Here is a 26,755-nt window from a genome sequence, read left to right as displayed (position 1 = left end):
AAAATTATATAGATGCAAATCATTCTATAGGAACATAATTTTGATTTACCAAAAACCTACGTACCACATCTTGAACTTTTCGGTAAACTCGAACTACCACCACCAGCCCATCAAAATTCAGATACACATAAAAAATGGATACGCGTCCAGCCGACACAAAATAACATGTATCGTGTGCCATAGTGTATTATTATTATTATTAACAATAATAATATGTAAATATGTTTTTACGATGTCTTATGAAGTACATATTACATATACCCAAACAAACGACAGATATTTGTTGGATTGAAATGAGCCTGATGAGCCTCCAACACATAACCCTCGTCGAAATGAGGAAAAGAACACCAAAAATCGCTCCTTTCTTAGCCCTAATCGTACTCCTCACAATCCCATTATACTACCCTTCCATTATAGATTCTTCCAAGAAATTAAACACTACATTCGAATCTTCAATAGATTCACTTAAAGACACCAGTAATCCTTGCAGCTCCCTCGACTTGCGATGCAAAGAAAACGAACCCGACGCGACGGCCCAGCACCACGATGCCGCCGCAGGAAAGGAAATAAGGGAAGAAGCCCAACCCGCTGAAACGGAACCTGATACACCCCCGGATGAAAAATGCGACTTATTTTCCGGCGAATGGGTTCCGAATCCCGAGGGCCCGTACTACACAAACGCGACGTGTTACGCGATTCAGGAGCACCAGAATTGTATGAGATCAGGGCGGCCCGATGTCGGGTACCTGAAATGGAGGTGGAAGCCCGATGAGTGCGAGCTTCCGATATTCGATCCACTACAATTTTTGGAGCTGGTTAGGGGGAAATCACTGGCATTTGTAGGCGATTCAGTGGCAAGAAATCATATGCAATCCTTGATTTGTCTCTTGGCGTCCAAGGTAAGCAAGCCTCTAATCTCATTTAATCATTCTTTAAGCACCAATGATTACAGTTTAAAAGTGGATTTGGATTGGTTTTATATAAATTTGTGATTTTGATGATATAATAGAATAATTATTATTCTTACCAGTGGTTTAAAGATTGGGACAGTTGTACTGTAATAAATCTTTGAGTTGGATATTGGGAAATTAAATATAATTAATGAGGGTGTCGGAGATATTGTGAAATTTTGTGGTCAATCTTCGTTGCCCACCTACAAATAGGAAATAATTGCCAGAAGTGAACAAACAAATATAAGATAAATTTATATTTTTTTATATATTCTAATATTATTAAAATTGGCTATCCAACGCATTGTTACGTGCATATATATAACTATCATTATATTTTAAAAAATAAATTGCATTGTTATAAAATTTAAATAATTAATAATGCAAGTATAATAGAATAGATACACTCATGGGAGAGTACGTGAGTTCAGATCTATAAATTGATAATGGTATTAATTAAAATGAGAGAGAAATAAATAATTTAGAAACAGATTATGCGGTGTTTGTCGAATAAATAATAAATTTGTGTAATTAATAATTATCGAATTTTGTCATAATTTTGTATTAACAATGTAAAATAATATATATACCCAAAAATATCAAATTTATGATTAGTACAAAGGCTTTTCCTTTCTTCATCGTATGACATAGGTAGTCCTGATATAGATAAACTATGTAGCTGATACGATAGTGGAGCAAATGAGTCAAGGATAAGATGTTTTATTATTTCTTTTTATTCTTCTTCAATTATCGTCTTAATTCTTAGGAGACTAGCCATCTCGAATTCACACTCTATCAGTAGTTGACACGGGCGGAGCCATGTGTTGCTCTGCCTGGGCAGCTCTGTTTTTTTCTTATTTTTTATACATAAAATTGTCTAATTTTGTGTAGTCCGGGAATTTCATTTGACAATATTAGCTCAACACGGACTTAGAAAATTCTAGCCCGTGTAGAAATGAAAAGCTGACTCCGCCACTTATAGTAGATGGAATTGCAAAGTGTGTTTAGAGCCATGTTTGAACATGAGAAGTCAGATGTCGATGCAACAATTAAGAAGATCAAGATATTCATTTTACGTTGCTTTCTTAGTTCAATTGATATGGTTAGTTACTTCGTTGATTGATACCTGAGTTGTTCTATCTCCTGAGAATGTCCAATGTCCTTGCATAATTTCTTTTTACCTTATTAACGAATGCCGTTTTCATTAAAAAAAAAATAATAATAATAAAATTGCTAAGTGTGTTTTGTGATCGCAAATGATCTCTAAATTGTGATAACATTCATTATTCTTTCTTTTACAGGCTGGATATCCTGTAGATACATCAACTGATCGAATCCAAAACAAACGCTACCAATACCCGGCTTACGACTTCAACATCTCCATGTTTTGGTCGCCCTTTTTGGTGAGGACGGCTGAAACTAACCTAGATAAGCCTCCTTTCACCGTGCACCTTGACCAGTTCCACCCGAACTGGACTGCTCAAATCGCGTCTTTTGATTACGTCATCATCTCCGCCGGACACTGGTTCACCCGCCCCTCCTATCTCTACCTCAACAACAGCCTCATCGGTTGCATCTACTGCGCCAAACCCAACATCACCCACCTCCTCCCACCGTTCAGCTGCCGTTGGGCGTTCCGGACCGCGTTTCGAGCCATCAACAGCGCCGCTGGCTTCGACGGCGTGGCATTTGTGAGAACGTTTGCGCCCTCGCATTTCGAGGGCGGCGCATGGGACGATGGCGGGAAATGCGCGCGGACGAGCCCGTTTAAGAGGAATGAGGCTGTGGTGGAGGGCTCTGACTTGGAAATGTATTTGGCACAGGTGGAGGAGCTGGGAATTGCACAGAAAGCAGAAAGGAAGAATGGAGGGAAATTGAAGGTGCTGGATGTGACGAAGATCATGTTAATGAGGCCGGACGGGCATCCTAATAAATATTCGCATTTGGCGGGGACGGTTCAGTCATTAGCCAATGATTGCGTGCATTGGTGTTTGCCTGGTCCTATTGATTCTTGGAACGATATTTTGCAAGAATTGTTGAGGAGAGAAACAGGCAACAAGAATACGTGATTTTTTTTTTTTAATGATTGAATTTACAAAATTGAATTTTAAAGATAAAAACCTATTTCTTCGTCCATTTTTCTACCGACCATGTGCTCTACGACCAGCCAGTATAAAATATAAATGATATATATAGTTTGTGAAGCAAAATCTGAAAAGGATGCACTCTCTTGGATCTCTTTAATACCATATCAACTATAACACCATAGACGGAGAGTTTAGGCATCATATTCAAGCATTTAGCAAAAGACGTGCTTTTGAGCCTTGCCAGTTGCTTCTCATTGAGTTTTGATTCAAACTTTTCTTAAATAGGCAGAAGATCGAGCATCCTGATATTGCTTCATTTCCACTTTGCCTATGAGAAAGACACATTTTCATCAACATAATTGTCTTTTTCAGCCATTTCCGCATCAAAACAAATAAAACAGTATCACTAAAACCAATTCATATACAAAACATAAACTTTTAAATTTTGTCCAAATAACATTTACCATCAAACTTATAAGTAACACCACAAAAATCAAAACCCATTCCTTTCTAAGTAATTATTTAATAATGCAGTCAAAATAAAACATTTACCCAAACAAGAACTGAAATTATCACGCTGAAAGGGGGGAAGCAGAATTCATTAATGATTAAAAAAAAAAAATTGGTTTTGAAAGTGACATGTCGGCCCCTAACTCTCTCTGATGAAACGATAATCTCGGTTTGAAAACTATGGCTTAACTGCTCAACAAGTAATTTCAAAATAAGATAGCGACTCTCCCATGCTCAAAATAATTATTCACGATCTCTCTAATATATATTATCTATGATAATACTAAAATATTTCTTGAAATCTCGGAAGTATCCCTGTAATTTTTTATTGATTTCCTCTCTTTTTAGTGTATATATATAATATATTACATATTCCCTCTATTCTCTTCCCCGCACCTCCAGCACTCCATGCACCAGTGGAGCTCCAATCCATGGAGCCTCCCTTTCCCAAATACCTGACCATAGGTAAAAAAACAAAGGATATTTCCATTATATTATCCCTAGCATTAGTCCTCATCACCGTTATCTGTCTATATAATCCATATCTGCTTAAATATCCTTCATTAGCACACTACAAAAACCCAGATGACGATGTTGAAACAACTGAAAAGTGTGATATCTCCAGAGGGGAATGGATCCCTCATCCGGATGCTCCGTACTACACGAATACGACGTGTTGGGCGATCCATGAGCACCAGAACTGTATGAAATACGGGAGACCCGATTCGGATTTCATCAAGTGGAGGTGGAAACCGGACGGCTGTGCTTTGCCGGAGTTTAACCCGTCTCAGTTCTTGGATATGGTCCGGGGTAAGTCTTTGGCATTTGTTGGGGATTCTGTAGGGAGGAACCAAATGCAATCCATGATATGTCTCCTGTCCAGGGTATGTAATGAATTAATTTATGTTGCGTTCCGGTACAGATTATAAAAAAATTAAAATGATATCATAATTAGATTAAATTGAAATTCAAGATTGATGTGATATTTATGTCCTTTCTTCTGAATAAAGATATATTCCAACACACAGATTTTAACTCTACTTATTATCCAAATGAACTTAATTCTATTTTCAGTCAATTTTTTATTTTGTTCAAGATGTGACATATATCTTTCATATTCCCAAGTCATGGCTTGATTTATGCTAAATAGATTTACTAACTGACAAAGAATAATGGGTTTAGTCAAAGCTGCAGTTAGACTGAGGTGTGGTTTATGATATATTGGCGCTACACAAACTCACTCCTTATTTTTTGTGAAATTCTTTGAATTTGTTGTATAATCATATTCATCATGTAGTATTTTCAAAACCTGGGTGGGGTTCACACATTCATATTAATAAATAATATTGGATTCCAAAAAGGGTTTGGCGAGTATTTCGATACCCTATCAACACTTTTTTTCACATGATGATGAAGAATTAACACGCAAGTGATTCCCACTTGGCTACAATTCAAAATGCACATAATTAATATTTTCTTTCTTTGCCAGCATTGATCGCTGTTTCACACACACACACACACATATATATATATATATAAGACAACATAAAAGGATAACAGACATCATAATCACGTAACACGCATGTTAGGTGGGTTGTGATTTGAATTTTATAAATTTAGTCTGCTATTATTTTTAACTAAAAAGTAAAACTGTCGATCAACGTTAGCTGCTTCGTCTTGTTATTTAGTTATTTGTTGTCCTGAATTTAGATCCGGAGGATGTATGTATGTATAGCTTGAATGCAATAATCCCATGCCCATAACAATTTTTTCTCGTTATATTAGATTATGTTTTTTGTTATACGATCTCACGAATCTTTATCTATGAGATGCATCAATCCTACCAATATTTACAATAAAAAATAATATTTTTAACATAAAAAATAATATTTTTTTTACATTAAAAAAATATTATTTTTACATATAGATTATCTGATTAAAAGATCGGATAGACATCAAATTTCAGGGAATCAAATATTGGGAACGTGACCTTTCAATTTTCTAACAATACAAATTCATGATTTAACCAACAGTAAGGTCCACCGAACCCGTATTAATCCACGTAAAAAAAAAAAACAGCACCAATATTTTTGTATTAAAAATATTATTTTTATTATAAATGCAAACTATGTTGATTAATTTCACGCTTATTAAAAAAACTCTGAAAAAAAATCAGAGAGATGATTTTGTATGCATATAATTGTCTGTTTCCTTGTGCCATCAACGATGATTTTGCTGAATGAAGGTGGAATATCCGATCGACGTATCGACCTCATCAGACCAGTACTTCAAACGCTGGAGATACGTTAATTATAACTTCACCCTCGCCGCCTTCTGGACGCCGTTCCTGGTCCGATCCCAAGAACGAGGCTCCCACGGCCCGACTCATACCGGTCTCTTCAACCTCTATCTCGACGAATTCGACCACTCATGGACCACTCAAATTGACGATTTCGATTATGTCATCCTCAACTCCGGCCACTGGCTCACTCGCACCGCCGTCTACTACGAGAACCGCGGCGTCGTTGGCTGCCACTACTGCCAGCTCCCCAACATCACCGAGCTCAAAATGAGTTACGCCTACCGTCGCGTGTTCCGCACCGCGCTTAAAGCTATCAACGGTAGAGAACATTTCAGAGGAGTAACGTTTTTGCGTACCTTTTCTCCTTCGCATTTTGAAGGCGGATTGTGGAACGAAGGCGGGAACTGCGTGAGGACGCGGCCGTTCCGCAGCAACGAGACGGTGCTGGAGGGTGTAGGTTTGGAGTTTTACACGATCCAACTGGAAGAATTTAGCTTTGCGGAAAGGGAAAGGAAGAAGAGACTGAGATTACTGGATACGACGCATGCGATGCTCTTGAGGCCCGATGGGCATCCGAGTAGATATGGGCACTGGCCCGATGAGAATGTGACTTTGTACAACGACTGCGTGCATTGGTGCTTGCCCGGCCCGATTGATTCTTGGGCCGATTTTTTGTTTCACTTGTTAAAGTTGGAGGCCCCAATATCTCGAGGCAAGAGAAATTTCATTTAATTGTTTTTTTCCCATTTTCATCTAATGGGGGCTTTTGCCTCTTCACTATGCTTTCCCTTCTACCATTCTGGGGTTTGATGACTCGAAGCAGCCGTAAGCTATGGTTTTCTGGAAATTAAATATTTATTTATGCTGCAGCTTGTAGCTCATACTAAGTTTTAGCATAAAAAAATACCATTTCACACAAAATTTGAGTTAACATAAACGGATAAAATGGATCCATCTGAATGCAGAATCAAAGATTTCATCAGACAAAATCATCAAGCATACACCAGTTTATGAACAGGCAAGTCCCGAGTGTGAGATACAAGTGTAGACAAAAGTACAGCCTTCCGCCAAATTGACATATTCAGGGCATATTTATATTAAAGTATATTCTAGAATGAAATCTTGATGAATACAAATATATGTAAAACTAAGATATGAAGGACAAAAGCAGACCTGAGAAGTGAGAAGCATCCACCTCTGTAAACTCTCGCTTCGACCTGCAGTATGGACAGGAAGCCTGTAGTAAGTATCGACATCGTAATCTGAAGATATCGGCCCCTTATCAGACCCGCTTCGTTCAAACCTATTTCTAGCTATATTTACATCTGTACCGCTGCTCTCTATTTGCCCCAATACTCTGTTAGCTTTTTCCAGTTCTATCTTTTTGAGATGAACTTCATGGACGAGGCCTTCTGCTTGAGCTTGAAAATTCAGGAAGAAACAAATAGTAAGAGGACACGAACACTCGTTTCATAAATTATGGGAAAATGAAACCGTGACAAAACTAAATATGGATTAGAAGAAGAAATTTAACCTGTTTTGCAGCAAGTTGTTCGATTAGGCTGTGAAGCTGTTTATCCAATGCTTTTTGTCGCTGACCTGCAAGGGTTGTATTCGTTAACGGGAACGCAAAAGAAGCAATTAATAAAGATTTGAATGATTGAAATAAGCTCCTAAAAATGGGGCGAGTTTGACAACTACTTAATAGCAATTCATGTTGGGATGATTTTGAATTTTACACTAAAGAGGCCATTCTTTTTTTTTTTTATTTTTCTTAAAAGACCACCAGGGCAAGGTAGGGCAGGACAGGGCTTCAATTCGAACTGACAGTAAGAAAAATAATGATATTCTCCTATGTATGTTCTTTTTCTTTTTTCTGCCGAGCAAAACTCTCCCGGAGATTTATCTTTATGGATTAAGTTCGAATAATTTCTCAATTTCTCGACTATACTATTTTACATACATACCCATACTACAAGAAAGGCCAATATATTAACACAAAAAGTTCATAGCACAAAGCTGGAGCAAATATTCTCCGAACTTCCGTTGGTTGGCTTGGCTGCAATCCAATATTTGAAAATTTAAGGTTGACATGCATGACACAACAACTTATCTGGAGTTGGTTGTTTCCATGCATTATCCTGGACCTGCTGCCACTTTTTCTCCAAGATGTGTTTGAAAGCATTCAATGGTAGTTAATTAAATACTCAAGTTTGTAGAAAAAGGAGCAGCTGGAAGATTCAATATTAACAATTAATTATTATTGCATGAAATTAAGGACATTTATTGTTAACGATTTTTCTCTAGCTGCGGAAAGTTTGTTTATGTTTACAATTATAGTTCTGTTTTCTGTCCTTCGGTGATTCAATATGCATTTGAGACACGTTCTCATCTTACATCTTTTCTAAAATGGAAACTAGTATTTACATTGAGTATGTGATTTTTTTGCTATCAAACTTATAGGCTTAGAAACTTCAGTACTTAAGTGTGCACTTCGATTGAAATTATGTTTAAAACACCTGATGAAAAGATCAAGCAATAATTCGGGCGATGTAATGGTTGATGTTCGTGTATGAAATTAAAGCTCTAAATTTGGGAAGACTGAGAATGCTTTAATTGTTGTTGAGTCGAAGAATTTCTGTCAAATAGTCGGGCATTTTTTCGATCTTTTAGCAGTTGTCATTGCTATGTTTGTTTTTGGCAGTTAACTGATTGAGATGATGATTATGAACAAATTGTTCTTTCTGCGTGTTAATAACTATTTTTTCGACGCCTACAGGAAACGCGTGGAAGAGGCTACATGTTAATGTACTCTTTCTCGTCTTCTTCAAGCTCTTTGTTCTAGTTCCTATTATTCCTATATTCTTTTTGTAAACTTATGGAGGCATATACTTCCTCAATTTCTCTATCAGGTGGCAGCGCAATATCATACAAGATTTTGTGTACTGGCCCAGGTATATATCAATTCTTTTGCTTGAACAGGTTTTTGCTGCAACAGGTCCTTGGGCGTATGATTTGCTGGTACCTATTCTTCATTTGACAGTCACTTTGGACACACTTAATTTCAAGTAGATGATTAAAATAACCCCGTCCCTTGAACGTTTTAAAATAGAAATGATTTTGCACCATTCGTTTTCGGTTGATTTGTTTGAAAGCGTCGAAAAGATGAGATAGACATGTCATGTCGAGTCGAGCCGAACTCTTGAATGTTTGAGCTTGGTTCGTTTATAATCGAGCCGAGCTCGAGCTTTATTTAATGAATAGATGCATGGCTCGTGAGCTTATTCAAGCCTTTATCGAGCCTAAACAAACTTAATAAATATGAATTATACATATAAATTTTCATTAAATTAATTAAAAAATAAATTATATATTTAAAGAAAAATATATTATTCTTATTAAAATTTGTAAATTTATTTATTAATATATTTTTCTATATATTTCATAAATAATACGCAAAATCAATAAATCAAATATCAAAACTATTATTTTTGAATCTAAAATATTACTCATACAAACGAACATGTTCACGAGCTAACGAGCTGAATACTGTAAAGCTTGAGTTTGGTTTGTTTATCTTAACGAGCCTCATTAAACGAGCTTTTATCGAATCGAGCTTCGAATAAGCTCACGAACGATTTGATTAGTTTACATCCCTACATAAAAATATAGGCCACCATTCGGTGTGTGTGTGTGTCACGTATGTATGCATGTATGGATCAGAGTCGTAACATAAATAGTTATTACATAAAATTCTACGGGAAAAACAAAAACTCAAATTTGGATAAAACGTACCTTTTGAGTAACGTGCCGAACTGCTTCTTTGGTTGCAAAATTCAAATAATCCACCGACTCCATGCAAGCGAATGCGACCTTAACAATTCATGGAAATTGCGTCTTCTTCTCCCTCGGAAATTTTTCCTCCAAATGGGGTGAACCAAGGATCGAAAGTCGATTCTCGGGTCGGGGTCGCCACATTTTCAAGCTCGTCCTCGACCCAGCATCGGCGACGGAGAGGCGGCGAGAAGATGGTATCTCGCCCGAGGAGGCGTCAGCAGGCGTTTGGCCGTGAAATAGGCCACGCTGCTGCGGAGACATATTTGCTCGCTCGCCTCAGCTTCAAGCTTCTTAGCTACCTCGGGTAAAGTTTTTAAATTTTTTTTATTAGTTTAATGTTTGGTGGTTTAATTTTCTGTTTCGTCACTTCTCAGGATAGGCTACCGATGGATTACTAGATTACTTTCCCTCACGCTTTATGCCATGTTTCTTATGCCTGGGTTTGTCCAAGGTGAGTATCAATTAGAGATGTGATTCTTTTGATTTGATTTTGGGGACTTTGTGGGGTTAGTGCAAGTACCATTGAGTGTGCTGTTTGTCGCAAACACTTGTGTGTGCCATTGACCTGGAATTGAGCAAAATGTAGTTTCTTTGTTAAGCTTGGATTTCCAGTAAGATAATTGTGGCAGGATGAGGGCTGGTCCACAATTTGCCGAAAGAAGAAAAGCATTAGAAAGTATATTGTTTTTTTTTTTTTTTTTTTTTCACTTATAATTAGAAAGTATATTGTTCGTGACAAATAGTTTTCTTTCTCTAATTATAGCTTGTCTAAAGACACTTCATTACCATAATATTTCGGGAGTCTGTCTAGAACTATGGAAGTGGAAACATAATGGTTATAGATAATTTCTGTTATTCTGGGTGTTATATTCTAAACAATGATCTTTCTTTCGTGCAAATACAAGAAGATAAAGGTGGACTTAACTATTGAGCTGAAGAGACCAAATCTGTTCTGCATCTAGGAGTTTGAATAACACCATCTTGCTATTTTGTTTATTGTTCTGCTTTTGAGATGACAAGGAGATGATTTGTGTTTCCCCTTTCAACAAACTGACTGAATGTGATTTGATATGTGCCTGAATTCTAAGAAACTATGTTACACCCCAGGAAAGTCGGCTCATCTTTTAAGTATGTATCTGTTGAATTCCTAGTGCCTGCCCCTGGATTGGATTCTTTGTTTTCGAGTAATTAGGTCCCTTCATTTTCCATATTTGTAGTTGGGTTTCTATATTTCTTTTCAAGCCAAATACGTCGAAGTGTTGTTTATGGAGATCAACCAAGAAACAGGTATATTTTGGAATTTCTATATGATTCCTATCATTTCAGTTTAGTTACACTTGCATTGATTGAAGATGCAAAAGGCACTTGCAGGTTGGATTTATATCTGCCCACAAATAGTGATGGCCCGAAGCCAGTTGTGGCGTTTGTGACAGGCGGGGCATGGATTATTGGGTAAGGTGGTATGAGTTATTACTTTGAACATGTGTACCCTCTATTCTTTCTCTCTCCGTTTCTTTTTTAGGGGTTATTTTGTCATTGTACATTCCTTTGTCATGTCAATGCAATGATTCAATAGCTATCGTTTGTTTGTGGAAATGGTGCCTTTTCACCCTCGATGTGCATCAAACCATTTATTTTATTTAAATGATAAGACATAATAACAAGGAGATTGCCTTCAAGAAACTCACCGGACATTTTTCACCTAGGATTGAATATTTAGAATGGAAATACCGACTTGCTAGTTTAAATTGCAACAGTTGTGTGGTTGGCTAATCTTGATAATTAGGAATTAACTGATAATAATATTATATCCTAATATCCTTAAATTGATTACCTTACATTGAAACCGTTGTATGGATATTGTGTGGATAATCCCACCAATACGAGCATATATTTCAACCAGAATTTCCAGTTTCTGTCAAAGGATAGTACTTTTTAGCTTAGTATTTTGAATATGTCTGCTTGTTTGTACCTGTTCAAATGCATTTTCACCGGTGCTCAGCAAGTGATATTACTGGCTACTCACAGTATTAATTGTATGGGAATCCATGCTACCAGAGACTCCTTTTCTCATGGAAATAATTTTAACTGCAAACAAGGAATAATCTGTTTTACTTTCAGAGGATAAATATCTTCCAGTATAATATCACAATGCCAGAAATTTTTTAGAACCAAATGATAATTTTCATTTTTTAAGTTGATTGTATTTCCCTTAACAACCATGAATGAGGGTAATTGTTTAGTTTTTTAATCATGGTATAAAGCAGGATCATCACAACCCATGAGGCTTATTCTACGGAAGAGACTTTCTCAGGGTTCTTGAAACCTGTTAAACAGATCATTAGTAAATTGGGTTCTATGCTGAAGTCACTTATAACATTCTCTCAGTTAAGAAATAGCTTAAATGCAGGTACAAGGCATGGGGTTCTCTTCTGGGACTACAATTAGCGGAAAGAGACGTCATAGTGGCATGCATTGATTACAGGTAGCTGTCTCTGTTTGATATGGTTCTGGTCCTGATAGCTATTGTGCAGACATGTGTATAGTCGAATTTTTCCGAACAAATGGGCTCGTGGGATTCACTTTTAGTATCGACTTCCGTAATATTTGTGACTTTAGGTTCTTGCTTGAAGCACCTGCGCTACTGTGGAAAATTTTGCCACATCCGAACTGCATTAGAATCAAATATAGCTTTAATCTACTTACGCCAAAATGCATGCTAGCATGCCAATAAATGTTTATTTCTCTCCATTTGCGTAATAACCAGTTTCTTGATTATTTTTCCGTTATGACCTGGGACTAGGTTTTCTTAAAGGGTGGTTGAAGAATTTTTTTTGAAAAAATCGCGTTGTCAGTTTTACCTTCTAGTTCACCTAGGTGTTGGCCTTCTTTGTTTTGGTTGGCATTCTTTAAATGTGTGCTTATGATTTTTATAGACAGTGCTTTCACATGATCACGAATATTTTTTAATACATCTATCTATCTTGAGTTCAGGAATTTTCCACAGGGAACAATCAGTGATATGGTAGCAGATGTTTCTCGAGGGATTGCTTACATTTGTGAAAATGTAGTTGAATTTGGAGGTGACCCTGATAAGTGAGTCTTTTTATATTTTCAACTTTTCTTATCTATTCATGCACCTGCTTCTAAACTGGGAAGAGAAGGAAAAGGAAACAAAGATATTTATTATTGAATAATTAGAGCACTTGATTAATATCTGAAGCTTGGTCATGATATCAAAAGAAAACAGAATTAGCTTTTAGATGAATTTGGCTTTCTTCTCTAATTTCAGTTCTTATTGCGCTCTCTCACATGGATAGAAAATTATATGTATTCATGTAGTTATGTTTACTGGCTATTTTAAAAATCTGTAGGTGGAAAGATCATTGTTTGAACCCCAGATGTTTTACCTAGCATCAAATCTTGCTGATGTGTGGCAAACACTAGTTTCACATTTTAAACGATTAGTCATTCTAACACAAAGTGTCTTTTAAAATTGCAGAATATATTTGATGGGTCAGTCAGCTGGTGCTCATATTGGTGCCTGTGTTCTTATGCAGCAGGCAATAAAAGAATCAAGAGGTGACAGCATATCTTGGAGCGTATCCCAGATGAATGCTTATTTCGGTTTATCTGGGGGGTAAGTTACATGGATTTTGGGATTTCTTCTCTGTTTCTTTTACTCCAATTCCCACGAGCATCATAGCTGTACAACTTTCCGGTCAATCTTATTGGTTACTTATTAGCTATATTGACAGGTACAATTTACCCAAACTAGTTGACCATTTCCACAGTCGGGGCTTGTATCGTTCCATCTTTTTGAGGTGTCGAATCTTCTTCGAAATTCTAATGCATGTGGCTATGTGGTTGCCAATTTAGGCCTGTAAACAATTCTCCTCTCTTATATCTGTTGTCTTGATTTGTGATTTTAGTATAATGGAAGGCCAAAAATCATTGGAACAATTTTCTCCTGAAATGATTCTACAAAATCCTAGCTCAAAAAATGCAATTTCTCTGCTCCCTCGTATTGTTCTTTTCCATGGTACTTCGGATTATTCCATACCCTCAGATGCAAGGTTTGTGAAACCTTGGTGACTTTGATGAACCTTATTTAGTCAAGTCCTTCATGGCCTTCTGCTGTTGAAACGACTGAATTCTGACACAAACTTAATCAATGTGTTAACTTTGGCCCTATATACAGTAAGATGTTTGTGGAAACACTCCAGAAAGAAGGGGTTCGAGCTGATCTTATCTTGTATGATGGAAAAACTCATACTGATTTATTCCTCCAGGCAAGTGATGATTATTTGCATTCAACCACTTTTTTCTAGTCTTGATTTTGCGTACAGTTAGTTATAGCTATAAAGTTGGCTTATTGTTATGCATGGGATATGGAAGAGATATGTCAGAGATTGAGATTAAAATTTGTAAATATGAAATCACCTCTGATGGACTTTGATGAAAATGATCTACTTCTTCACATATTAGAAGTAAAAGACGCACTGATGCGATTTTTGTTTTGTATGATTTAGTTACTGTTAGTTCTGAAACTGGAGGAATACTTCTCATGTCATGATCCAAAATGAAAATGAACCTTGATGTACATTTGAATTTGATCCAAGGTTTCTCCATAAAAATGCAGGATCCCCTACGAGGTGGTAAAGACAAGCTTTTTGACGATCTGGTAGCTCTTATACATGCCGATGATGAGGAAGCTCTTGCAAGGGATGCTCTGGCTCCTCCAAAACGGCGTTTTGTTCCAGAAATATTGTTGAGATTAGGTCGTCAAGTAAGTCCTTTTTAACATAACCATGGCCTCTGAATTGGGGCTTGAAAAGACAGCTGCAATTTCTATGTTACACCTCGAGTGATTTTTATATGTCTCAATTTTATTCGATCACGTAGGTTTCTCATATTTTAGTAGAAGCTAACATTATGAGTTGATTCTTCAAAAGTCAAATTCACAATCTCGACGTAAATAATTTAGAATATACCAATCGTTATAATTTTACATAATAGTCGTAAATGCATATTTTAAATTTTTATTATCATTAGACAATGTCATGAATCCATTCTTTTAATAAGGAAAAAATTTAAAACATTAATTTTATTTGACTGAGATTTTATTAAGTAATTTAATTCCTAATATTCATTTGATCTTTATTTTTAGTAAATATTTAAAAATAGTATACGTTAAGACAGCCCAAGAGATATTGTATACACATGTCATTTGTTATTGTCGGTGACATGAAGCATTTCAAAAGATAAATTGTATTCAGATGTCATTTATTATTGTCCAATTTTAACAGTCATTTTCGGGTCAAATATTTGTGATTATTAAAGGTAATTAATGTCCTTTGTATAGCTCTTGTGTATCTAATGATTTTTTTTCAAAAATTATTTAGTATAAAATTTTGAAAAAAATTATGATTAGACGAGTTACAATTTTGTCATCTATCTATAATAAATAATCTTATTTTTAATTTGTATTTATAAAATTGAGATTGTGATTTTTATTAAAGAATGTAAATTATTATTAATTTATATGTAAGTTATTTTAATTCACCAAAATTATATGGTATAAGTATTTTTTATTTTTTTTAAAAAAATGTATAAATGGAGTAAAAAAAATTCCATGAATAAAGATAAAATCATATTGTTTATCAAGAAAGTTTGCGTGCGTGCCAGGCACGTGTTCGTGTCAAATGTGAAATGATCTGACTTCGTTTATCAAGTGTTGCGAGTCTCGATTCGATCGTTATTTATAATTCCTTCGAAATGGCTTTAAAGCTAAACGTGTAAACTGAGAAAAATACAGAAATTATAGAGAGAATCCATTGACAACATCAAACTTAAATATGCTGTTATGAATTTTGATCAACATTCTACAATAAAGTTGAAGGAATATGTAAAAAATTCAAATACTTGACTGCTAGAAATTGAAATAAACATGCATAGAATTGAGAGGATTCTGCAGAGATTTGCTGTAGATTTTTTGTGTTGATTTTGTCGGGGCTTTTTTCTGATCCTTCCTCTCAGTTTTTGTCACACTCCATGGAACGGTCGGATCACTTTCCACGATCGTTCAACGTGGATCGTGGGCCAACTTCACCATCATGGTCTTCAACTGCCACTCTACGGGTTTATTCATTGGGCATTCTGATATTCTGCAAACCTTTATAATTGGTGGGCTTTCAATATTTGGGCTAAACAACTGCCCCCTAGCCAATTTGGGCCAATGGGCCAATTTGGCCATTTTTGGCTATTTGGGCATTTTACTAATTCGGCCCAATTTTGGCCAAACTAGCTATTCATACACTGCGTAAAAATCATATGGTTAAGAAAGGAATGGTTCTGTGACTTGAATATGAATTGATCGAGACATATGTTTTCCTTCCATCGGGTTAAATCCAAGTGTGCATTCCCTGAACCCCCTAATTCCTCTCACCTTCCTCAAACCCTTCTTTATCTCTTTCTTTCTCACTTCCCCCAAACATCCATCGGTGCCCACCGATTTTCCCGAAGAAATTGCCGCTCCATTGGATGCCATTCAAGTTTCTGAAAGTTGTCATCGTCAATCTCCTTTACATCAAACCACACCTTCTCAAGGTAGGTATATTTCACCATTTATCCAATCCCCTATCACAAAAACATTGTAGAATATATCATATTTCATGATGCACTCAAGGTGTTCATGAATATGTCTGAATGAGTTTTTTATGAGCAATACCTTGCAACACCCACTGCTTGCATCTCAACAGGACGGCTCCCTTGGCGCCCATATTCAAAACTTGGCCTATAGCTGGTGCAACTTCTGTAATCTTCCATGCGCTTAAAAGAAATGCACCAGAACAAGGAATTGTGATGCTCCACCCAAATTCACTGAGGATGAGATCTCATTTTCTGGAATCTTGGCAAGCCATAAATTAAAAAATGGCAAGATTCATTCCATCTCACAAAGAAGTGACACGTGCCACATCAATGACAACAATAGCACACACAAAGCATAATTTTGTTGATCAACACTCCATTATTTCTCATGTGATCACATTTATTTCGCAGGAACATAGTTGGAGAAATCGAGGATTTATCTCAAAGGCCAATGCAAGCAGTACCTTAAATACCAATGGAGAAGGAAAATCTTGCCTCTTGGGAGTGTCGCCGCCAATCCAAAATAAATTTCCAAGCTTGGATGAATATCTTTGCAACTGACTGAGCATATATGTATGGAATGTCATACACATTGAAAGGAAAAAAAATACGTAGGCTAGGGACAGTAGGTGTACTTTTTGTACATGTTTGCCATTGTTTGGCAAGTGTTTTTTATGATGTGTAGAGTTGGGAAAGTGGCTTGAAAGCCAAACTTTGTTGTTGAAAACATGTTGTTTACCTTATACATGCTGCTTGGGATTTGTTTTCCTGTATTTGTATTTTGGCATTTCACATTTACAAGGAAAACTCTGCCAAAATTTTCTAAAAACTAAACAAATGGCAAAAAGCATGTTTTCTTCAACATTGATGCAAACATGGTGGGTCAACACTGCTTGTTACCAATCAACTGTTAAACAACATTTTTCAAACAATAATCCCCAAGGTTTCAAGATATGCCATAAACAAACATCACTTTTTCATCGATTTGGCCAACCAACACAACAAATATTCATCTCAAAATACATCAACTACATCGGATTCCATGAGCAATCATTTTATTTATTCACAATTCTCCATCATTATTTACAAACAACTTCGGCAAGGAATGACTTAAAAGCCTATTCCTCGCATATTTACAGAAACTTCTTATGATTCAATATGACAAAACTGACCAAAGTGGCCATCCAGCCTACTTTGTACAATACTTCTCATCTATTCAGCTTTATGAACCATATGTCTCTGACTGTCGATCTTTCATCTGAGCCGGAGCTAAGATTAAATCCTCAATTTGTAACTCTTCTTCCTCGCTACCTCCACATTCCTCCTCAAATATTACTTCTGCTCCATCGATATCCCACAATTCTTGAGACTGCAATTCGTTCACTAGCTGCTGCATTTTGGCTTTCTTCTCGGAAGTTGCAGCGACTTCTATCTCTTCTTTAGTGAACTTAGTCATCGACCTCCTCGATAATAGGCCGGACCATGGGTCTAGGAGAGACCATGGCGGTGGGTTTGAGAATTTTTTCAACTGCTTCTCTTACTTTTTTAGTATCCATGTAGACTGCTCCTTGCTGTCCATTCACTTTGTAATTCCGAATCTTAATAGGACCGAAGGCTCCATCATAATACCTGGCCTCTACTGCGTTGGAACTAGATTGATACGGCTGCGAATTAGCCTGTACCACTTCCACTTCATCCCCTTTCCACATCAACAATAACTGGTGCATGGATGATGATACACAATGATTGGTGTGAATCCAATCCCTTCCTAACAAAGCGTGGAAACTAGCACTGGAATTTACCACGAAAAAGGCTGACAACGAAGATCGGGACCCTACAATGACGTTTGTTGGCAACACTCCCAAGGTTTTTGTAGACTCCCCGGTAAAAGCTGTCACGGAGACTTCGGTAGGAATTAAGTTTTCCACATTCTTCCCCAACTTCTGAAGGATTCTGTATGGCAAAATATTCACAGCAGATCCATTATCTATCAGCACTCTAGACAACGGCTTTCCCTTCACATGCGCTACAATGTAGAGTGGTTTGATATGCTTAGTCATTTCATTTGTAGGTCGCTTCATCAATACTCTTTTCTCTTCATCAACAAAAACACCGACGCTTTCACTCACCAAATCAGATTGAACGGATTCTGCACCATTTTGATTTCTAGTAAAGACATCGGTTTCACACGTCTTTTTGCGTTTAAACTCCTCTGGCAACATTAACGAGCCAGTGGCACACTCAAATGAAACGAGGATCTGTCCCACCTTGAAAGTAGCCTTCTTGACTGGTTCACCGTCCTCTTCTGATAACAAGTCGTCATCTTCCTCACCATAATCTTCAGTGGCCCTCCTTCCAAATTTTTTCTTCTCTTTACCTGGTTCCTCCATCTTCAACCTGCGCTCAGCAACTTTTTCCCTCAACAAACGTCGCTTTTGGGTCCGAGAAAGAGGTTTTGGAAACTTTGGATGTTCTACTCGCCTCCATACGCCGTCGGGAACTGCTCTAGGAGGAACAACAAAGCGGGACTTCCTCTCATATTTTTTATCAGTATCCAGAAAGGATGGCCTCTGTCTTGTCTTCTGAAATAACTGCCGGTCAGCTCTCCTCTCGCCATTCATCGACCAAGGATGTGGGCCCCTTCTGAGGTACTGGTTCCCTGGCCTTTTGGCCATGGATTCCCTGTCATACATCATCTTCCTCCCAGTATAATGCAAACCGCCTCCACTGTAATAGTGGTCTTTTTCATGAACATCTTCTGTCTTCTTCTCCTTGACCTCAAATATCATTTTTCGAGGCACCCAACACTTCTTTATGGTAAATCTTGGTTTGATGGACCTGTCCCCGTACCCGTTCCTTCTTCTCTCATTGATCAAGAAACGCAAGTCAGTACCGCCCATGTTCACATTGGCTACCGGGGGAAAAAGATCTTCATCCACTATCATCTCTTCCTTTTTCTCGAGAAATTTCAGGACTCCCTTGTTGATTCTTTCCTGCAAGACATTCTTGAACGCCCAACAAGCAATAGTGTTATGGTTGAAGGAATTGTGATACTTACAGTAATCTCTTCCTTTCAACTCCTCCTTCGTGGGTAGCTTGTGATCTGGGAGGAATGTTATGAACTTTTCCTTCACTAAGTGATCGAAGATTTTCTCCGTCTTTGATGCATCGAAAGTATAAGGAGTTTGCACTGGAGGAATGTTTTTCTTGGAAAGTTCTTCACTCTTGCGCTTCATTAAAGGGACAGTGCGTGATCCGAAATTTGCTACTTCTGCCAGTGCAACTTCCTCCACTTCCTGAAAATAAGAGCCCACTGTAGACTTTTTTTTATGACTCTCTTCTCGTAACAATTTCTCATACTCTGATACTTTGGCAGCAAGTTCATAAAAATCACAGAATTCCATCCCTTGGAACTTCTTTCTAAGTTTAAAATCGAGTCCTCGCTGTGCCATCTTCACGTATTCTGATTCAGGGAGGAAAACTCGGCATCTGCTTCTCACCTTCTTGAACTTACAAATGAAATCATTGGCAGATTCCCCCGGTTTTTGGACCACCCTTGACAATTCCGCTATACTAATCTCAGGTACTGTCCGGAAGAATTGTGTATGGAATTGACGTTCCATATCGTGCCAAGTCATAATAGAGTTTCGAGGTAGTGTTGCATACCATGTGAAAGCAGTATTGGTCAGGGAATTGGGGAACAAACGTAACTTGTAATTAGAAAAGTTCTCCAGATTTGCCAATTTCCCACACTGAATTGTAAACCTGGCCACATGTTCCACGCTGGATTGACCGTCTTCCCCAGAATATAACGTGAAGTCTGGAATGCGATATCCTTTTGGATAAGGGTTGTCACGATCCACAACATCAGGATACGGTTTATGAAATTCTGGTCGATTGATTGGCCTCAGTCATGGGCCATACAACTCTTGAATCACATCACGTACCATCTCAAAATCCAACGTTGGAGTTTGTCTTAACTGGTGAGGAGGATAGATTGCCCCCCGAGTGTTATTCCCCAAACCTGGCGCTGAATATCCACGCATTCCCCCATCAACATACATCCCTGGATGTAAGCTAGGAGACGTCACAGAGAACATGTTACCAGCCATTTGTTTACTGTTGCTGCAGTTTTGGAATTTCAACTCCAACTCCTCGTCCCTTTTGTGCGGAGGAGTGTATCTCCCTTCCCTGGTAGATTCATGAATTCGTGCTTCCCCCAAGCGGCGACTTTCACCTGCCTAAGAAACTCCTGATCCTTGGCCTTGATCTTTCAGCAGCTTGACGTCATTCTCTTGAATTTTATCACTCTCTGGTATAACCACTTCGCCTTTTGCAGACTTTCTCCATTCCTTCATTTCTGCCACAAATTCCATCATGACAGTAGCGAAAGTTTGAGTCATTTCCTTGAGATCGCTGCGGATATTTTTTTCCATGGCCAACATGAAGTTCGGCGAAGACCCATCACCACCAGAAACAGCAATTCCTTCCTTCATAGTCTATTTCTCGAACTGGTGTACGAGCCTTTCAACCGTTCTTCCTTCTGCATCAGTTTCCTGAAACTCTTCTTGTGAGCGATGATCTTTCCCCACTGATGGAGGAATTCCTTCACTCTTCTCAGTACGCTTTGGAGGCATTGTGTCCCACCAGGCGTGCCAACTTGTTTATCACGAAAACTTGCGGTCGTGCCAAATGTGAAATGATCTGATTTCGTTTATCAAGCGTTGCGAGTCTCGATTCGATCGTTATTTATAATTCCTTCGAAATGGCTTTAAAGCTAAACGTGTAAACTGAGAAAAATACAGAAATTATAGAGAGAATCCATTGACAACATCAAACTTAAATATGCTGTTATGAATTTTGATCAACATTCTACAATAAAGTTGAAGGAATATGTAAAAAATTCAAATACTTGACTGCTAGAAATTGAAATAAACATGCATAGAATTGAGAGGATTCTGCAGAGATTTGCTGTAGATTTTTTGTGTTGATTTTGTCGGGGCTTTTTTCTGATCCTTCCTCTCAGTTTTTGTCACACTCCATGGAACAGTCTGATCAATTTCCACGATCGTTCGACGTGGATCGTGGGCCAACTTCACCATCATGGTCTTCAACTGCCACTCTACGGGTTTATTCATTGGACCTTCTGATATTCTGCAAACCTTTATAATTGGTGGGCTTTCAATATTTGGGCTAAACACATATATTAATTTTTTTGGAGTAAAATATATTAATGTAATTTCTTCAATTGGAAAGAATATTAATTAAAAATTATTATTTACCATATTTTTTTTTTTTGGAAAAATCACGAAGTTTTAAAGTTAAAATTAGACAATTATGGATGAGCTTACGAGTTAGTACCAACCATAAAAACAGGCAAACATGAGATTGAACTGATATATTTATCATAGCAAGTGAACATAACATAACATAATTTGATCTTTTTTTTTACATCAATTAATTTTTACAAAATACCATTATCAATAAATTCAAATATTACACGTTGTGTCTAACAAATTAATTATAACTTTATTGTCAAGAACGAAACAATATTTACAGGTTAGATATTACCTATAAAGTAAAATGGATTTCAAATGCCTCCATTATTAGGCGAACTCGAAATTCATAATAATTATCATAAAAAGATTATATAAACGTGCAATTGATGAATATGAAGTTTATAATATTATTTCTCAAAAAAACAAAAATATATTCAAAATTTATATATTTGAAATGAATGGATCAATATACAACATAAATTCAAATATTAACGGATTATCTAAAAAATAAATAAACAATTTTAGAAACATGCAGTAAGCGAGTCGGTCAGCAATTTCGCCATCCTTCTAAAAGGTTAATTATTACTTAGGAGAGGACTTTGCGTTTCCCAAAAAGGAAAAAGGAAAATCCTTGTCTTAGGTTCACGCATCGAATTATCGACGTCCTCCTCGGCTCGGCTCGGCTTGTTGGCTTCTACTGAGCTGGTTGTTCTTGCAGTCCACACCCAAACCATCCATCCCAAGGTCTCTGGTAAACCAGAAACCCTAATCAGTTAGTTAATTTTCACTATTCTTCATGTGAATTACACTTTTTGGTGGTCCTTGTTTTGGTTCGTCTGAATGCTTGAATTGTTATTTGACCCTTAGAAACACTCGATCGGTTATGCTTTAGAACTTTATTCGAGGCGTGATGCCAAAACTCAGAAGTTTTGTTTTGTTTTCGGGGATTTGATTTGATAAGTGGTTGTTTTGGGTCAACCGTAGATGCAGTAGCTTTTTCTATTGTGTTCTAACTCACGGTAGGGCAATCCCATGATTTTTGGTGACGGACCTTATGTCTGTTGTGGGGCTAGCTTGACTATTTTAGTGAAGTTATGAAAAAAATTTGAATATTTGTTTTTAATTTGAGCGGCGATCATTTCTGCAGAGTCTGTTCTGAATTACGTTGTGGTTGATGTAGCACCGGTGCAATCATATAAGCTATATGAGTTATGTGCTATTGTACATTCTATCATCTAAAGTTACCTAAACAAAAAACAAGATAAATATTAAAATGTGTTAAAGCTTTTCGCGAGTATTCAAATTGTCTTTTAGAACATCCGATAACGTACAATCGTTGCATCGAATATCCATTCCATATATATTGCACAAAACCAAAATATTAATGTAGATATCATCTTGTAAAGGATGATATTGTGGCCTATGGAAAAAATAAATACGCGCTCCAAAATTTCAGAAGTGAAGCAAGCTATTGGAATCAAACTCCTGGTTTATTTTACTTTTTAGAGCATGAATAATGAACTCGATGTCCTTGTACGAATCCATAATCACAAATTGAATGAATTTTGACTTAGTGAATAGTGTTAATCAGGGTTGATCAACTTTATATGCAGTGTTCTTCATACCCTGGTTTTCGATTAATATCCCATTTCCATCTATGGAGACTGAAGATTTAGTCAACCTTCCTGCTTCAAGTAATACGGGAGGAGGAAGTGTGAAAATAAATCCATGTGAAACTGGTTGTGAAGCTGACGAAGCTAAGTTTATATCTCATTTTGAGGTAGAAGACATGCTCGTTGCTGAGCATTATGCAAGCCTGTCTGATGGCTACCTTGAAAATGTTCAAGTTCTAAAGGGAATTGACAATGACCAAGACATGGTTAACAATAATCCTTCCCAGCTGCAAATTTTTGAAACTATTGAATCTGCTGCAGCTATTCATAATGGAACCCTATCTGTTCAAAGTGTAAACAGTTCAAGGAATCTTGAGATACTTGGAGCCCGTCGGGAAATAGATTCCTGTTGTATCCTTTTTTCAAGATATCTTTCACTTTTATGCCATGATTATAGGTAAGTACTACTAGAAGAAGAGGATTGATGTTATTTTGGTTCTCTCTTGGTTCTGTTGCCGTCTGGTTTTGTGTTATCCATGACTTAAACTTTCAGCAGTATCCGGTGTTAAAAGACCCCGGATGACTGTGGATGAGAAGCAACCATCAGTGCATGTTATATACACCTCTCTGACCAAGTATGTGATTAAAAGCTTTCACAAGTTAATACTCATTTTTTGCTGCATTTATATTCGTAAAAGATGTCTCTTAATAGTTTCAAAAAAAAAAAAAAGAAAAAAGAAGTGGGTTAATGTCTTATTGTAGAAAAGAAAAATATCTGACAAATCTATCAACATTGACAGAGATAGTAAACGAAAGCTTGAGGAGTTATTACAGGAGTGGTCTCAATGGAATACACAAAACTGCCCACCATCAAATGTAAGACAGCTACCTCTAGTTTTGCTGACTTGTATTTCTTATAATTTGACCGAGTTACTTTTAGTATTTATTATCTACTTTACTACTTGTATGAAACTCAGGATTCAAACGTCCTTCAATCTGGAGAAGAGACCTACTTCCCAGCTCTTCGCATTGACTTGGATAAGTCTTTTGCTGTGGTATAACTATCTTCCTTTCCTTCTTCACTTTTGTTCAATGCTGACTCTAAAAATATTTGATTTGTTGGAATTTGGAAACAAATGTAATTAAAAAATTTCTCAAATTGATAAAGAGGGTTTTTTTTTTTTTTTTTTTTTGGATATGAACACAGCATTTAACAGCACGGCAGAATCTAGTAGTTCTTTTGTCTGCTGACTGGCGATGCACCTTTATTTTGCGTAGAAACTTTGACTGTCAAACAATGTAAAAAGTTCCCTGAGAAAAGGTATTGAAAACAGAAAGAACACAGGATACAAAAATTACCAAAACATGGTCAGATAAAAATTTTAACCATACAAGTCTAAGGTGTGAAAACTGATTCTTAGTTTTACTTTATGATCTATTTGGAAGCCTAACTATACAAGCAACTACTTGTCTGAAATAAAGTCTTTTATTTCAATCTGCCTTTTGCTCTGTATAGGCATTTTGGGTGGACGATGAGATGAAAAACCCATTAAGTAAGGAACTGATGCCATTGGATGGAATGTCTGTCCCTGTTTATGATCGTGAATATTCATTCTTTAGCTTTGACTTCTGCTGATGTTCCCAGTAGTTTGGATGGGTATGCTGTTTTCTCTCTGCGTTGTTTTTTTGGTGAAAGAACTAATGTGCACTTTTTCTCCTCCACCTCTTCCTCATCTTGTGCACAGGACAGATGCATGAATTTGCTTTTTATTTTATTAATGACAAAGCAACAGAATCATACACTGCAAATGATTTTGATTTAATACCTCTTTCAAGATGATGTCATGCAATCATTTGTCATGTTTGATGTTGGGACGATTAAGTTGGTACTTCCATTTACCGTGCAGAGGGAAAAGTTTAGATACTTCCCGGTGTTTTAACTGTGGCTCATACAGCCATGCACTAAGAGATTGCCCTAAGCCACGTGACAATTTTGCTGTCAATAATGCTCGGAAGCAACACAAATCTGCTAAAAGAAACCAACATTCAAGTTCTCGTAATTCAACTCGATATTATCAAGATTCTCGGGTTAAAAAATATGATGGTTTGGTGCCTGCTTCCCTTGAAGCTGAAACTCGAAAATTATTGGGACTTGGGGTGAGATAAACACTCTCTCTGGTGGAATTGGTGGTTTTGCATTTTCATCAAATGATAATTTGAGGCTGCTCTGGTGTTATGTGGTTGATGTTAATCAAATCCGTGGAATATTGTAGTGAGGTTTAATTATTTTCTTAGGATTTTGTTCTCATTCACATTTGTAACTATCGTATCTGTTTTAGGAGTTTGATCCACCTCCATGGCTTAACAGAATGCGAGAAATAGGATATCCACCTGCCTATATAGGTATAAGTTGGACTTTCTTTGGTAATAAGCAACCTGGATACTCCTCCCACTTTTCAAATATTTTCCAACAGCCTCTGCTGCATTAGCTAGATATTTGCCATATATTCTGTACTTCTATCCTATAGCCATTCTTGTGTTTCGATCATCTTTGAGGTTAGCTTTTCCAATGATTGTACTAATATAAATATTTTCTCAATTTCTTAGAACCCGAGGAGGAGGATCAGCCATCGGGGATTACAATTTTTGGAGACGACACTACTAAGGAAGAACTCGAAGATGGGGAAATTCTAGGTACAAGTTATAAGAAACTATTCACCAAAATGAGTGTTGAATTTCCAGGAATAAACTCTCCAATCCCAGAAAAAGCAGATGAAAGACTCTGGGCACCTTGCAATTCAAGTTCAAGTTATTCTAGAAGGCGGTCTAGGGACGTTGAAGATGGACCTCCCGGCTGCGATCCTGGAATGAGCCCTTCTTTATCGAATCATTTTTGTAGATATGTTGATCATGACTCACAGGTAAGTCCATCAATGTCTTGGAGTTCTACATTTGGCAGATCCTTGTCAAATAGAGGTAGACGAAGCCCTTTCGACCGGGACAATGGTTCCTCGAATCATGGCCGCTATGGTACTTATTAATATCCATTTCCCACATAGATTGTTGAGTTTACGAAACTTCATTAATTAGGGAGGGATGGGCCTGAAATCTTGCTTGATGAAGGTATTTCTGTAGATCGTACAACGGGTGGTTGAGGTTGTAGATAATGGTTGTTTTATACTGTTTACTGTGTTTTGGGCACAGTTGAATAATGAGCGCATTTGGTTCTGAGATTTATCCTCAAATGTATCAGCTCGAGAAGGTTATCGACCAAAAAATAATAATTAAAAAATAAATCATATTTTATGCTGATAGTTTTAAAATTCCAAATTGTCAAAATACAGGGGCAAGCTTTTGTCATTTGAGCTATTCCTGCTTATCTTGACCACGTTGGCCATGGGTTTGAGTTCTTGGAGAACCGGCAGTGATAATTTGCAAGATGTCAAAATCCCGGCTTTCGGGTTTTAAGCATCTGCTTTTGCACGTTATAATCAGAGACCGAACATAAGACAGAAGTGTCGGAGAA

General features: G+C 37.1%; 3 protein-coding genes, 1 long non-coding RNA gene and 1 pseudogene across 5 annotated transcripts; 4 read left to right on the top strand and 1 right to left on the bottom strand.

Annotated features, from left to right (window-relative positions):
- The first annotated feature begins 118 nt into the window (after positions 1-118).
- Positions 119-3,082, top strand: LOC142537041 (protein trichome birefringence-like 19). Its single transcript, XM_075642568.1, has 2 exons — positions 119-899; positions 2,252-3,082. Exons 1-2 carry the CDS (start codon positions 222-224, stop codon positions 3,017-3,019), a joined length of 1,446 nt encoding a protein of 481 aa, XP_075498683.1. The 5' UTR covers positions 119-221; the 3' UTR covers positions 3,020-3,082.
- A 770-nt stretch (positions 3,083-3,852) lies between these two features.
- LOC142537039 (protein trichome birefringence-like 19) lies at positions 3,853-6,705 on the top strand. The gene is made up of 2 exons (XM_075642567.1): positions 3,853-4,431; positions 5,793-6,705. Exons 1-2 carry the CDS (start codon positions 3,979-3,981, stop codon positions 6,579-6,581), a joined length of 1,242 nt encoding a protein of 413 aa, XP_075498682.1. The 5' UTR covers positions 3,853-3,978; the 3' UTR covers positions 6,582-6,705.
- Positions 6,706-6,809: 104 nt separating this feature from the next.
- On the bottom strand, positions 6,810-7,544 carry LOC142537040 (uncharacterized). Its single transcript, XR_012818491.1, has 2 exons — positions 7,384-7,544; positions 6,810-7,270 (listed from the first exon to the last, which is right to left on the bottom strand). It is a non-coding gene; the product is annotated as an uncharacterized LOC142537040 (long non-coding RNA).
- Positions 7,545-9,615: 2,071 nt separating this feature from the next.
- Positions 9,616-14,656, top strand: LOC142537038 (isoprenylcysteine alpha-carbonyl methylesterase ICME-like). 2 transcript variants are annotated; one of them, XM_075642565.1, is made up of 11 exons: positions 9,616-9,990; positions 10,061-10,137; positions 10,904-10,973; positions 11,058-11,138; positions 12,097-12,171; positions 12,681-12,782; positions 13,189-13,326; positions 13,433-13,510; positions 13,619-13,762; positions 13,888-13,978; positions 14,329-14,656. In XM_075642565.1, the coding sequence occupies exons 1-11, from the start codon at positions 9,734-9,736 to the stop codon at positions 14,488-14,490; spliced, it is 1,275 nt and encodes a 424-aa protein (XP_075498680.1). In that variant the 5' UTR covers positions 9,616-9,733; the 3' UTR covers positions 14,491-14,656. The 2 variants fall into 2 exon arrangements, with proteins under 2 accessions (XP_075498680.1, XP_075498681.1); XM_075642566.1 differs by having other exon boundaries at positions 9,618-9,990; positions 13,445-13,510; positions 14,329-14,655.
- Positions 14,657-22,203: 7,547 nt separating this feature from the next.
- Positions 22,204-26,566, top strand: LOC142537037 (uncharacterized; annotated as a pseudogene).
- Positions 26,567-26,755: the final 189 nt, after the last annotated feature.

This window comes from Primulina tabacum, chromosome 2, assembly GCF_025594145.1.
Source record: "Primulina tabacum isolate GXHZ01 chromosome 2, ASM2559414v2, whole genome shotgun sequence".
NCBI lineage: Eukaryota > Viridiplantae > Streptophyta > Magnoliopsida > Lamiales > Gesneriaceae > Primulina > Primulina tabacum.
The sequence above is the reverse complement of the archived record's forward strand: the minus strand, read 5'-3'. Positions and strand labels throughout refer to the sequence as shown.

Excerpts from the sequence above, each read along its gene's own strand:
- LOC142537041 (XM_075642568.1), top strand. The coding sequence starts at position 222 with ATGTTTTTACGATGTCTTATGAAGTACATATTACATATACCCAAACAA. Across the intron at positions 900-2,251 it reads TTTGTCTCTTGGCGTCCAAG|GCTGGATATCCTGTAGATAC; the intron begins GTAAGCAAGCCT and ends TTTCTTTTACAG.
- LOC142537039 (XM_075642567.1), top strand. The coding sequence starts at position 3,979 with ATGGAGCCTCCCTTTCCCAAATACCTGACCATAGGTAAAAAAACAAAG. Across the intron at positions 4,432-5,792 it reads TGATATGTCTCCTGTCCAGG|GTGGAATATCCGATCGACGT; the intron begins GTATGTAATGAA and ends TGCTGAATGAAG.
- LOC142537038 (XM_075642565.1), top strand. The coding sequence starts at position 9,734 with ATGGAAATTGCGTCTTCTTCTCCCTCGGAAATTTTTCCTCCAAATGGG. Across the intron at positions 9,991-10,060 it reads AAGCTTCTTAGCTACCTCGG|GATAGGCTACCGATGGATTA; the intron begins GTAAAGTTTTTA and ends GTCACTTCTCAG. Across the intron at positions 13,327-13,432 it reads TATTTCGGTTTATCTGGGGG|CTATATTGACAGGTACAATT; the intron begins GTAAGTTACATG and ends GTTACTTATTAG.